Here is a 13,008-nt window from a genome sequence, read left to right as displayed (position 1 = left end):
TTGTTTGTTTTCTTAAATAAAATACTTGCAACAATAGCAATTAGTATACATAATGGTAATTCACTAACAGAGCTATCGAGAAACAGTTCTGCTCTAGGACAAACTAAAAGAGTAAAGTAAATAGCTGTGAACAGTTTTGAAGCTAAGCAGTTAATGCATTACCTGGAGCTTCAGTGCATGCATTTCTGTTAGACTGCAGCAGTATTCTCTTAGCATGTGCTGTAGGAAAGCGGGGACAGACAGTGATAAACACAAAAATGTGTACCAGAAATAAAGACAGTCTACACGAATCAGTGGGAGAAAGACTCACTGAAATGATACTGAACGAGTGGAGATGAGGGGAATTGTTTATTTTAAGGATTTTGTGTTTTGTTGTAAACAACTAAACCTATTCCAACTTGAAAAAAAAAATCTAATCTGGTCAAACAACGTTAACTAACAAATGCCAAGCATATTCAAAATATATAACCTAAAACCAAGAATCAGTTTGTAAGTATGAAACACTGTAGCCACATTCTGCCCTCCCAGATACATACAATAAAATTCCGATAATCCGGCACCTTTAGGATCCAGAGGGTGCCAGATTATCAGATATGTTGGACTATCGGAAGGGGGGCTATGAGGGGACTGGGGTGGGATGGAGGTGATGCCCCCCTTCCAATAGTCCAGCTCTGCCCCAGGAGTTCCTGATTCAGCTGCTGCTGGTCAGTTTCAACAGCAGCTGAATCCAGATGCCTGGGACAGAGCAGCTGGAGTGCTGTCAGGTTGGTCCGGTAGCGCCAACCCGTGGCGCTGCGAGACCAACCCAGCAGCACCCCAGCTGCTCTTGGGAACGCCTAGGGCAGAGCAGCTGGGGTGCTGCCGGGTTGGTCCTGCAGCGCCACTCCTCGGCGCTACTGGACCAACCGGCAGCACCCCAGCTGCTCTGTCCCAGGTGTTCCCAAGTCAGCTGCTGCTGAAACTGATCAGGGGCTGGTTTCAGGAAGCCAGGGCAGAGCAGCTCTGCCTTAGGCTTCCTGGAGTCAGCTGCTGGTCAGTTTCAGCAGCGGCTGAATCGGGGACAGCTGGGGTTCTGCAGGGTTGGTCCCGCAGCCCCAAGGGGCAGCGCTACAGGACCTACCCGGCAGCACTCCAGCTGCTCTGCCCCCGGCTTCCCGATTCAGCCGCTGGTCAGTGGCTGAATCGGGGAAGCTGGGGGGAGAGCAGCTCCAATGGCCCGGCTGACCGGAGCACTTCCGGGTTCCTGATGGTGCGGGACATCAGATGCCGGACCATCAGAGTTTTACTGTATATAAAATCTGTACTGGGCATTGCATTGGTGGTTCCTGGAGGAGAGGAGAGGAGAGGAGAGGAGAGGAGAGGAGAGGAGAGGAGAGGAGAGGAGAGGAGAGGAGAGATCTTACAGGAACCACCAATGCAATTTCCAGTACAGATTTTACCCATAAACCTTTGAATATTGAGATCCAGGGATAATCTATATGGAACAAATAAATGAAGTCTCACTGAGCATAATATCACAACAATCTTATCTATATCCTAAAGCAGCAATGGAGCAAAATCACAAATCTGAAGTGAATCCTTCCACCTGTTTCATCATGATCAAAAACAAGAAGAGGAGGCACACTTGCAGGGATATTGTAAGGTGCCTGGTTTGATAAATTCCTTTTTCTCCTTTACAAAACCTAATAACCAAAATGTTTTAGGGAGCTAGGTAAAAAATACTAGTTCAACTAATTTTAGCATTATACATCCTTTGCCAAGTAGTGTTGCCACCCAAACACTACAGCACTGAGCCAAAAATTTAAAGATAGTTACAGTATGTTCATGATACAGGAATGCAGAAAGAGAAAGGAACGTAAACAGTGACATGTAAATGCAGATTTCCGAAGATATGACTGTTAGATAAATAAGGATTAATTTTTATCCCAAAAGATTCATTTTAAATGTGAAAGAGAAAGAGCATGTAGCACAATAAGAAATTCTAACTGGTGGTTTTTTTTTTTAAACCATCACTGTTGCTCTAGCACAACCTGCACCTCCCATCAAACAATACTAATGAGTACTTTTACCTTTTCTGAGTGCTTTTACAGATTACAGTTAGTTTTACAGTTAGATTATAATCCAGTTTCAAAATTATGTGAAATTAATGTTTAGTCTACATTAAAACATTTTCTCCTTCCTCACAATCTGTACAGCAGTTTTGAAGATTAAAAGTGTGAATTACAAGTGTATCTTAAGTAGTTATATTTAACATGGACTTTATTTATAGTGACAAAAGCTAATTAATGAACATGTAACTGTAAAACCCTTTGAGAGCTTACAGGACGCCTGTTAAAAAAAATACAGTCAGTGGATAATAAGGAGTTAGAGGATCTACACACTTTTATACAAGCTTTTGATATTATTGAGATTTATTAAAAGAATACCTGAGGACATTTCTGTAGATCTACTATACTTAATTATTTTTTCCAATTGTTCTCGATTCTTTTTGCTGAACACTTTTGCTTCAACAGCCTCTTCATTCTGTGCAGCATGCCCTCTCCTATTACTCTTACAAGGATCACATGTACTAGAAATGCTGGCACTTTCATAACCTTAAATGAACAAAAAGTGGCGCTTCAGAAACAGGTGATTTTAAGATCTTTTTGTAATCAGTCTTAATGATAGTAAATAAGTAAAAGTAAATAAAAAAGATGACAATCCAAAGACTTGTTAACCACTCTTGAGTTATTTCAAATTATGCACAACTTAACTTATTTTTATTGTAACAGGTGGCTGAGACATCTCTGTAATTAGCATTCACAGCATCAAACCTGAATTAGAGATTGTTATGGAGTGCAGTTATGTATTCACAATGGATAATCTGGAAGATGCAATTCACCATGGAATGTTTGTTGGATAATAACTAAGTCTAATGCAGAAGCATATCAGAAGGTTCCAAACACCTATGTAACCACTAGCGTACTTTACAAGAAGGTATGTACATCAGCAAACATTTCTATACCTTTCCATACTATAAGCAGCACGTTCACACAATTAGCATTTCTGACACGTTCACAAATTAAACTTCTGCTTAGTCACTGGTCATCTCCACATCCTGTGTAAAATTAACTTCCATTCCAAAAACTCTACTATCAATGATTAAAATGAAATCTGACTCAATGTCTTTAAAGTTATCTGAAAACCTACCTGTATTTTTAACTCTGCTTTTTAGCTGAGTAGAACTCCTCCTCTTACTCTTTGATTTAGGTGTTTTATCTTTAGATGCCAAGCTGGCCTGGGCTGATGCTTTTCTAGATTTAAATGTTTTAGTCACAGTAGTTGGATCCACTGGATCAGGCATACTACTAAAACTCTTCAAAGATTCTTCATCAAACTCTCTTCTCCTCCGACTAGTATCAGACTGATTTTTGTGATTACCAGAGGCCATGTTTTGTACTGAAACTTCAAATCCTGCCTTCAGGAATGACTGTTTTTCTCTTCTTCCTTCCTGGCTATCATCTAGCCAAACAGATCTGTTTTCCAGTTCCTCTTCAGGTTGTCTCTGACACCTTATCAGATACAAAAGTTGCAAAATAAATATTACAGAAAAACTCTTTGGAGAAAGAATCATGAATGCTATGAGACAAATAAATTATAGGTTCATCCATAATACAAGGAATACCTGTAACAGTTACCCAATAGCCAGTAACTGTAAGAAGATGCTGCAGAATTAGTAATATTTTTAAAAATGGAAGAGAATTACAGGTATTAGAAGAAATTCACATTACCCCTTAACTACTTCATCAGTAACAGAATTCATTTCACATTTTATGTTTGTATAATAATGTAACCTCTTTTTTGGTTTAGAATCTGTGCAACAATCTATTGTTTTGGAGAGAGAGAGTACGCTTGTGTGGGCGCAAGAGACTGACTTTCTGATACAGATTACGTGCTTCTGAGAGAGACTGGGTGTTTGAGTACAACAGTGACAGTGTGTGGGGCACAGAGATGGTATGGCTCGGACAGTGTGCTGACTACTACTGAGTGTCAGAGATTCTATGCGCTGTCTGAAGACAAGGAAACCTGTCCTGCTCTGTAGTCTCTTCCCCTCCCCATGGGGTATGTTGGGGGAGGAGGATAGTGTATGTGAGTGCAAGTGTAAATGTGAGAGAGAGAAAGAGAAATTAAGTGAACATGTACTAGCTGCTAGAGAAATCTTATGAATAGTGCACAGTCTCTTAAGATAGGTACTCATCATCACTACTTCAAACAAGAGCAGCACTGCTGTGTCCCACCATCTCCCTAATTCCTGCTATAGAGAGATGGGGTAGGGAGACATGCTGATTTCAGCACTCTCCTCCCCTCACCCCTCTGCACAGTTAACAGGAGGGTACAGGGAATAGTTCAGCTCCAAGATGGAGCAATATGGGGAGAGGGACAGTTGAACACATGCTGTCAGCTGTAAAGTATACACCATCTGTTAACCAACTGGGAGGGCTGGATCTGGCTCATGGCCTGCATTTTGCCCAACCAGACCCAGCCAGTGTATTTTTCCACATACTTGAGCAGTATTTGGTGTATGTTAAGAACACTTTTTTCCGTCAATAGAAAATATTCATAACATAGGTAGGGAAGAGCAAATCTCAATGAAGACAGTTCACTATTTAATTCAATTGTTTACTTTCCAAGTCCCAAAAACAAAATTACAAGTAAAAATTATTGAAGGATAATTCCTTTAATAAAATACCTTTGTTTCTCAGCTCCAAGAGAGGAACTGCTTTCAAAAGGCTTTGGAAATGCCATGTAATCAGTTTTTCCAGAACTGCTATGATCTAAGGGTTGTTGCTGTGGCTGCTCACTGTTGTGTGGGGAAACACTGTGTGCAAAATCTCCAAAACTGGAGGGAAACATAGGAGTGAAGTTCATACCTGTGAGAGTAAGTTCAAGTTAATCAGAACACATTCCACACACACAAAAAGGCAAAAAACAGGACATCACACAAATAAATGCTATATATCAATACAAGTCTTATTTATGCAATAGCCTAGTAGATATTTTAAAAACTAAACAATGGGGAGAAAAATCATTAGTGACGCTCAAAACTATTGTTCTTTCAGATTTGTTGCTAATATCCATTCCAATAGGTGTGTGAACATGCACTGGATGAACGATCGTCATAAGTTTTTTCCACAACAGTAGTATGTCAGGTCAGATGTGGAGCCTCCTACAGTGACACTTTCATGGCAGTGTACATAGGTCCCAACTGACCTGCTGTCTGCTCAGTCCCTTCTTGTCAAAAGACTCTGATAGAGGGGAGGTGGGAAAGATTTAGAATGGACATGAGCAACACATCTTGAAGGACAGTTTGAAGAGGTAGATAATCATTTTTTTGCGTTTTTGTTCATGTCAATTCCAATAGGTGACTTAGGCAGTTTCATCAGAGGATGAGTAGGCATTTACCTGGTTGCTGACTACAGGACTGCCTTGCTGAATGATGCACTGTCCCTTGCCTGTTGAGCGGCGGTATACTGTAATATGAAAGTGCAGATGAAAAACCATGTTACTGCCCTGCACGTGTCTTGAACAGGAATGCATACAAGGAATGCTGTGGACAAAGCTTGTGTTCCCCTTGAGTACATTGTCAACAGTGAGCATGGAACTCTGGCTAGGTCGTAGCATGTTCTAATACAGGGATGTGCAGCTTGACAAAATATGCTTGGATAAGATGGTAAGCCCTCATCTTCTTGGTGATTGCAATTAAGAGCTGTTGTGATTTAGAAAATGGCTTTGTGCACTTATTGTAGAGGATTACGACATGCCTAATGTCCAGGGAATGGATCATTCATGCTCTGTTGCTGGCATGAGATTTAGGGAAGACAGATAAAAATATCCTCCCAGTTTCATGTGTACCACGTGAGGACACAGCTGCACCTTGTTTTTTCTTTTTTAAATAAAAGATAGTATAGGAGGGCTTGGAAGTGAGCACTTTAAGCTGGGAGACCCTTTCTGGCCAGCCCTTGTTGCTTCAGGTTCAAATTGCCCAAAATGAGGAGAATGTTTCCACTTCACCAGATTGTTCATCACAGGGAAGGTGGTGGTGATAATAGTGCCAGTCCCTGACCAGGCATTCCTAACCTTCAGGCTTTCTGGAGGCTGGTTCCTGTACATCAGTCCTTTCCAGGGCAAAAGGTACCACTTGTGTCAGAGGTTGCTGGCTCGAATGCTGTGCCTGAATGTGAAGATTCAGAGTCCGTATTCCATGAAAAATCTTCAAGGACCCTGGGAGTATGGCACAACATGGACATGGCTGATGGAGCAGCACATGATGCAGATGCCACCAACATAGCATTTATGCCCATATGTGCAGGGATTAACGGTGACCAGACCAGTACAGGGACCATGAATGGTACTGACTGTGCTGGGCCACGGAAGATTCAGCATCCAATGCCAATGAATATTCCAAACCTGATTGTGTTAGGGAATGGTACTGTGGTGATGGGGAGTGGTGCTGTAATATTGCTGCCTTGACAAGGTGCTGAATGGATGGTGTTGCCAATATCAGTGCCGAAAACAGTGCCACAGACTGTGCCATTGTCATAGCCAGGACATGAACGAACATCTGGAGCAGAGCCGGTGCTCAGGCCTGCAGAGTCGGGGACTGTGTCATCATGGCAATACGGTCCTGCATGGTGTGAAAGGTATCCAGCTTGGAAAGAAGTTCAATTTTGTACTCCCAAGTCCTGAGTTGGGGAGTCGACCAGCGCTAGACTAAACGGACCTCCTGACAGAGCAAGGGTATAGGACACACCCTCCTGGAATCCTCTTGCGGCTTCTTGATGGGAAACCAACCTTGTCCATCTTCTTAGGTGGCAACAGGGATTATAAGCGGCTACTACTTACAACTAACTATAAGGTTAGCACTAAAAAGCAAGAGACTGAATTGCTCCAAAGACAGTCAATGGTAGTCAAAAAGAACTGAGCAGATAGGTGGTTGGCAGGGACCTATAAACACTGCCATGGATGGGTGAGTGGGTGGGTGTGTGAGTGCCCCAAAGCCAACAATGGGTATTACTAGGGGGGAAAAAAATCTTCCCATAATCATGCGCACACACCTATTACAATGTACATGAACAAGCACTCAAAGAAGAGCACATACCAAAAAATGAAAAACAAAAACAAAAAACCCCACAGTAGTTGGTTTTAAATTGCTATGATATTAAGGCCTTGTCTTAATGTATTCCAATTTCAACCTCCTGGCAGCCATCACAGTAAATGCACTTGCTTACCAAAACTTTGCATTTACTCATTTCCTTTTCTTTACATTTCCTGAAATAATCACCTGGTGCAAAAGAAGAAAAATTAGTAAATCCAGGTATGTTGAACAGATTCATAGGCTGAGAAGGAAAACTTAGAGGACAAAATACTGTAGGAGATGGAGGTGGTGGCGCACAGCTGCCTCTTTCCTTTCTTTGCGGCTTCTCCTGTTGCTGTTCTTGCTGGTACATAAGATCATTTAACATCTGCTTCAACCTATGAAACACAGATAAGTTACTTCTGAAGAGGAAGGTAAGATAGGCATCATTTTTGTAATACCATGTTTCACTATTTAAGAAACATGAACGTTTTAAAAAAAAAGACCATAACTAACTGGCTTTCACTCCACCTTTCCTTCAGTACAGCAATTCAAAATGAATTGTACAGTCCATCCAAGAGGCAGAACTATTACAGCAAATGGACGTTATACAGTTTTACATCTACATATTACCTAACAACCATGGCTACAGAATAGGCCCAATTCCCAGATAAGCTGATTTAATGAAACAAAGCAGTTCTGGGGCAAATTGCCTAAACCTGTTTTCTTTCATAATTTGAATGTACTTGAATTTCAAAACTGTTTACCAAGCTGAATTTTGAACTTTAAAGGTAAGCAAAAACAAAACATAAAATGGCTACCACTTGTAACAAAAAATAAATAAAAAAATCCAAAGTAAAGGCAAAGTACTAAATATGGAATATGGTCCTAACGTGAAATACCAACTATCAGAAAATGCATGGAGTGATCTCTGCTGAAAATTATACCTCTCAAATTCACTAGGTTTCAGGTATTGTTGATATGTGAAGGAGTAAAACGCACAACTATCCATTACACAAGATCAACACATTATGATAAATTTCCAAAAGAGCTCCTCTTTCAAAAATATAAATTATTGTTCCCTAGCAGCCCTTATCAGTAACCTAACCTAAAGCTGACTTTTGCTTTCAGTGCAAGTTGATTGATTCGAATAACAATGCCATGGTATAAGTGGTATACTCTATATTTAATCAACATTCACATGCCAGTTAGTTATTTTCATCAGGTACTCCATACACAGAAATGGAGGCAATCCTGAATTTGACATGTCCCTCAACAATATCTCATGAACAATTCATTATTTGTCGATAGGAAAAAACAAAAACTACTTTTGTTTCTACTTTCTAGAGATGGAATGTAGAAGGCAACCAATGCAAGACAAAAAACTCAGATTTCCAAAATACAAACACAGCTGATATGGGTGACCTGCAAACCCAATTTAGTTACAATCACCGACAACTCAGAGCTTCAGAGCAACATCTGCCACAATGAACTGGAGTCTTTGCATTATCTGCCAATATGGAAGTTGCATACAAAAACTTAATTCCATAATAACATTCAAAAACATAACACAGTCATACTTGATACAGAAGAGTAAGACCGTAAATTCAGCTTACATATAGATGGTGTTAAGTGACCTTATAGCCTCAAAAAGGAAACAATGCCCTAACAAAGTTAGGTATGAAACCACTCATACTGATAATGACTTGAAAATGGTCTCGCTTAGTAATGAAGGTAAAACATCGTGCCCCAAAAGGCCATGTTTTGGAACTTTCACTGGTATGGACTTATTACGGTTTCTCAAATTAAGCTGGTGAAGAGATCAGACTTTTTTTTAAGTTATAGTAACTTTCACATTTTTTTTCCCAATTACTGATCTTATTTACAAATTCATTTTCTTGGGTTATCAACATGTTTGAAGAGACAAATACTACTAGCACCTGTCAAATTTTGTCACATCTCTGTTTCTAAATCATTATACAGTAAAGCAGAACAAAAGTTATCAACCATGCCATTTTCCAAGACAGCTGTGTTTGAAGCTCAATAAACCTTCCTGTTTTATGCTGGCTCAGAGTCGCTCTGATCTGGAAGGCAGGGTTACACTACTTCCTCTAGGAGTGGAGACCCCAGGGATCCTCCCTGAGGGGACCATGGCACAGAGAGGCATACTGAAGGCGCCAAGAGTTGCCAGCCCAAGAGGTGGAGGGGTAGACTGCTGGGAGAGAGTGGACTCCCCAAAAAGGGGCTGTCGCCTAGTTGGAAGTTCTGCCCAGGGACTGCATGGGCCAAGTGTGGGCTGGACCAGTGAGATTATGACAAGGAGAAATTGAAGGAGGAGGAGGGAGGACACAGAAGATAACATTGCAGAAGTATGTGAAGAGGAGAAACAAGAGTCACATAAGTAGTCCAGAGCTATAATTATTGCAGATTTCATCTATAATATAAGTAAAGGTAAGAAGTGGATGCCCATATATGCTGGCTTTGGAAGTATACTTCACCAGGCAACAAGTGTTAAAAAAACTTGTTCAAATGTTTCACAATGCTGGGCATTGCATCAGCTGCAAGGACATACTCTGAGATGACATGGGACTGGCTAAGAGGAGACTGATGTAAATGAAAGAGGACAGAACACTGATCCGTGAAACTTGGTACAAGGAAGATTTACCTGTATCACTACAGATAACATAGATGTAAATAAACATACACACTTGATGGGCAAAACACATTACATTCCACATAATATGCAGCCTGGCATAAAGGACCCACATCAGATCCAATACTGCAAGATACTGAACCAATAAGCCATGATACTTTGAGTATTCCAAATGCAGTTCACCCTTTTGCCAACTAATAACATACCAGAAACAAAAAACAAAACAAAACAAAAAAAAACAAACAAGAAATCAATGGAGTTGTCCTGGCAGAAAGGTTTATTGGACATACAAAAGATTTGCCAGTCAGCTTTTGAAAGCACAAGATGTTATTTTTAGAGCTGTGATTAATTGCAGTTAACGGACAAGATTAATTTAAAAAAAATCACATTTAAAAATTGATGATTAATCAATTGGTACTTTGTTGTTCAATGTGAAGTGTATTACTGTTAATTTTTTGGGATGTTTTTCTACGTTTTCAGATATATTGTTTCTAATACAACAGTACAAAATGTACAATGCTCACTTTGTATTACTTTTGATTACAAATATTTGCACTATAAAAATTAAAAGAAAGTATTTTTCGATTCACTTTATACAAGTACTATAGTGCAATCTCTATCATGAAAGTGTAACTTACAAATGTAGATTATTTTTTTTGTTATATATCTGCATTCAAAAGCACCAATATAAAACTTTAGAGCAGGGCTACTCAATATGTGGTCTGTGGGTCACATGTGTCCCGCGGCCCATTTGTCTGCAGCCCGTGGTGCAGTTTGTGTTTATGCGGGGCTCAATATGGGGCTTCTGAATCATTTCAATACAAGTATTAGCAAAAGTCTTTCAGAAATACAGAATGAATAGCATACCTTTGAACATTATTCTGTTGCCAGGTCAGCTGAGTATAGCATTGGTTTAACTGGTGCATTATAAGATGCACTTGTGGAGATGCAACATTACTGGGCATCACACTATAAGGGCTTGTAAGCAGAGTCTGTAGTAGACAAGAGAGGGTCTGTGGGAAAATAAAATAAAATGCTGGTCACCAAAACTGAATTATTTTTTCTGAGCTGAACTATTCCTGAAAGATTTAGAGGACTACCACCACTACAATATATACCATATAGAGTATAATACCAGAACAAGTGTCTTTGATATCTTACCTGCTGATCCTGCATCAAGGTCTGACAAATACTGACACTAAATTCAAGCTGTTTCTTTAACTGGTTAATTTGCTCTTGCCATTGTTCCTTCTCCTCCACATAAGAAAGTTCAGACATCCACTTAAGGTTTTCTTGCCGCCGCATGCTAATGTTCTGTTGTTGCCTTGTCTTAGCCAATGGACGGTAATTCCCATCTGCTGAAAGAGGGCGGCGATTCTTCCATCTGGGGAAAAGGGAGCCTTAGATTTCTTGAAAGTCAAAATAACCTTGCAAATTCCAATTTTGTCTTACAACATGACCATGGTTTCAGTCAACATTTCAGTTCTAATGAATACCACAAACATTTTTTGGCACAAGCAGTTTCCATTTCTTACTTCCAAGAAACCTAAGCATTGACCCAAAAGAAAACTAACTTTTACAGTCAGTGTAAGGTGTAGAAATGGCCATTTGGAGATTGACATTGACATCTAGGAATTCAGCATCTTCTCTCTTCTTGAATCTCAGATGGCAAGACTAACTTGTGAGTAAAGAATTTATCTTAATTTCTATGTATTCATATGCTTTTATAGCTTTCTATGTACTCATATGCTTATTCATTGTAAGACAATATATATGTATATATGGGGTCAGTGGTGGCCTTGCAAAAATCATGCAAAACTGTATTAGGGATGTTAGCGAGAAGTTAGTGATGTTAAATACTCGGGAATAAACTTTCGGAGAATATTCTCGAGAATATTCTCCAAAACGAGAATTTTTGAGAATTTTCTCTTAAATACTTGTTAAATAGTTTTTAAAGAATTTTACTATTTATAATAATGTCATTTTTAAATGAAACTTCAAGAATCATGAAAGTTTCCTACTGCTAAAATGAAAATTCAGGAAAGTAAAGACAGAGGTTTAAATTATTAAAACTTATTACAAATCTTCTGTTGCAGGATACAAATATTTGTAAGTTGCAGGATTGAATACAAGTCTAATCAGAATCGGAACATTCCGAATCTGACCCATATATTTCTCTCTCTCCTTCTTCCTCATTCATATCCTCCTTCAACTTCTTTTTTCTCTTCAGCATCATCAATTTCTTCTTCCTCCTCATTTCTCTGGTTCTGTTTCCTTTTTTCTCCTGGGGATTTCAACAGAGCATCATTTGGGTTTTTAAGAAGCTTTGTATTATGGGATAGGAATGTCAGCTTGCCTGCCCTTTCTTGTGTTAACTTCTTTCTTTTTGCATTATGAATGATACTGAGTCTAAGTACTGAAACTTCTTTCAGTTGCTGCCATTGTTAGTGGCATATTCAATATGTAGATCCCTGCTTTCCCTAATTTTGATCCATAGCAAATATCTTTCCACCATGTTACTGTATCTATTGAGCCAGCTGATTTTGTTACATTTGATTTTCCAAAAAAAACCTTCTTTAGCACGATACTCTGCAAGCTCTGCAATGACTTTTGCTGAGTTATCGGTGCCACACATTCTTGTGACTAATTTATCGATGAATTCAGTTCCTTGTATTTGTTCGTTTCTAGTAAGGCACTCACCATTGAATTTTGGATCTAGAATATTTGCAGTGTAGAGAATGTCTTTTAGAGACATATCTTTTCTTCTCTCAAAACTTTTCACCGCATCCTGTTTTTCTTGTTTGGTAAGTGGACTTTCAGGAAGTAGCCTATCAAAATGATCACTTAATTCCCTGAAACATTCAGGAACTTTGCTCGTTTTTAGCTGGTTGGATTCAAGCAGCGTAATCCATTTAATAACGGTACTTATGCAGTTTTTGGACCCGTACCCCAAAATACATCTTCATCCAGGATTGAATTCCTGGTACTCAGTTTAGTCTGTAAATTGCTCAGTTTAGTCTGTAAATCTTCATGGACAAGAAAGGCATTTTAAGACTTATTTCAATAAGATCTTCAAACAATATAAAATGGAACCCCACCTAGTTTTTACTGGCAATTTAAGTGCACAAGTTTGATTTTTCTCTTTTTGAAATGCAGTAAAATGAGCTTGTAAAACTTGCGATTTGTTAATTTCCTTCACAATAGTTTTACATGTAGCTTCAGTTTCTTGAACAGATTTTAA

General features: G+C 39.3%; 1 protein-coding gene across 11 annotated transcripts in view; it reads right to left on the bottom strand.

Moving 5' to 3' along the window:
* PCM1 (pericentriolar material 1) overlaps positions 1-13,008 on the bottom strand; it is an 87,563-nt gene that overhangs the window by 26,355 nt on the left and 48,200 nt on the right. For 8 of the 11 annotated variants that reach the window (XM_075931153.2, XM_075931152.2, XM_075931157.2 and 5 more), the window contains 7 exons: positions 10,929-11,151; positions 10,635-10,780; positions 7,322-7,512; positions 4,730-4,910; positions 3,190-3,551; positions 2,427-2,594; positions 163-219 (listed from right to left, as the gene is read on the bottom strand). In XM_075931153.2, the coding sequence (XP_075787268.2) occupies positions 163-219; positions 2,427-2,594; positions 3,190-3,551; positions 4,730-4,910; positions 7,322-7,512; positions 10,635-10,780; positions 10,929-11,151 (1,328 nt within the window). The remainder of the gene's footprint in view (positions 1-162; positions 220-2,426; positions 2,595-3,189; positions 3,552-4,729; positions 4,911-7,321; positions 7,513-10,634; positions 10,781-10,928; positions 11,152-13,008) is intronic. The other 3 variants (XM_075931158.2, XM_075931160.2, XM_075931162.2) reach the window with 1 other exon arrangement.

This window comes from Pelodiscus sinensis, chromosome 4 (assembly GCF_052426305.1).
Source record: "Pelodiscus sinensis isolate ZL-2025 chromosome 4, ASM5242630v1, whole genome shotgun sequence".
In the NCBI taxonomy this organism is placed as follows: domain Eukaryota; kingdom Metazoa; phylum Chordata; order Testudines; family Trionychidae; genus Pelodiscus; species Pelodiscus sinensis.
The sequence above is the reverse complement of the archived record's forward strand: the minus strand, read 5'-3'. Positions and strand labels throughout refer to the sequence as shown.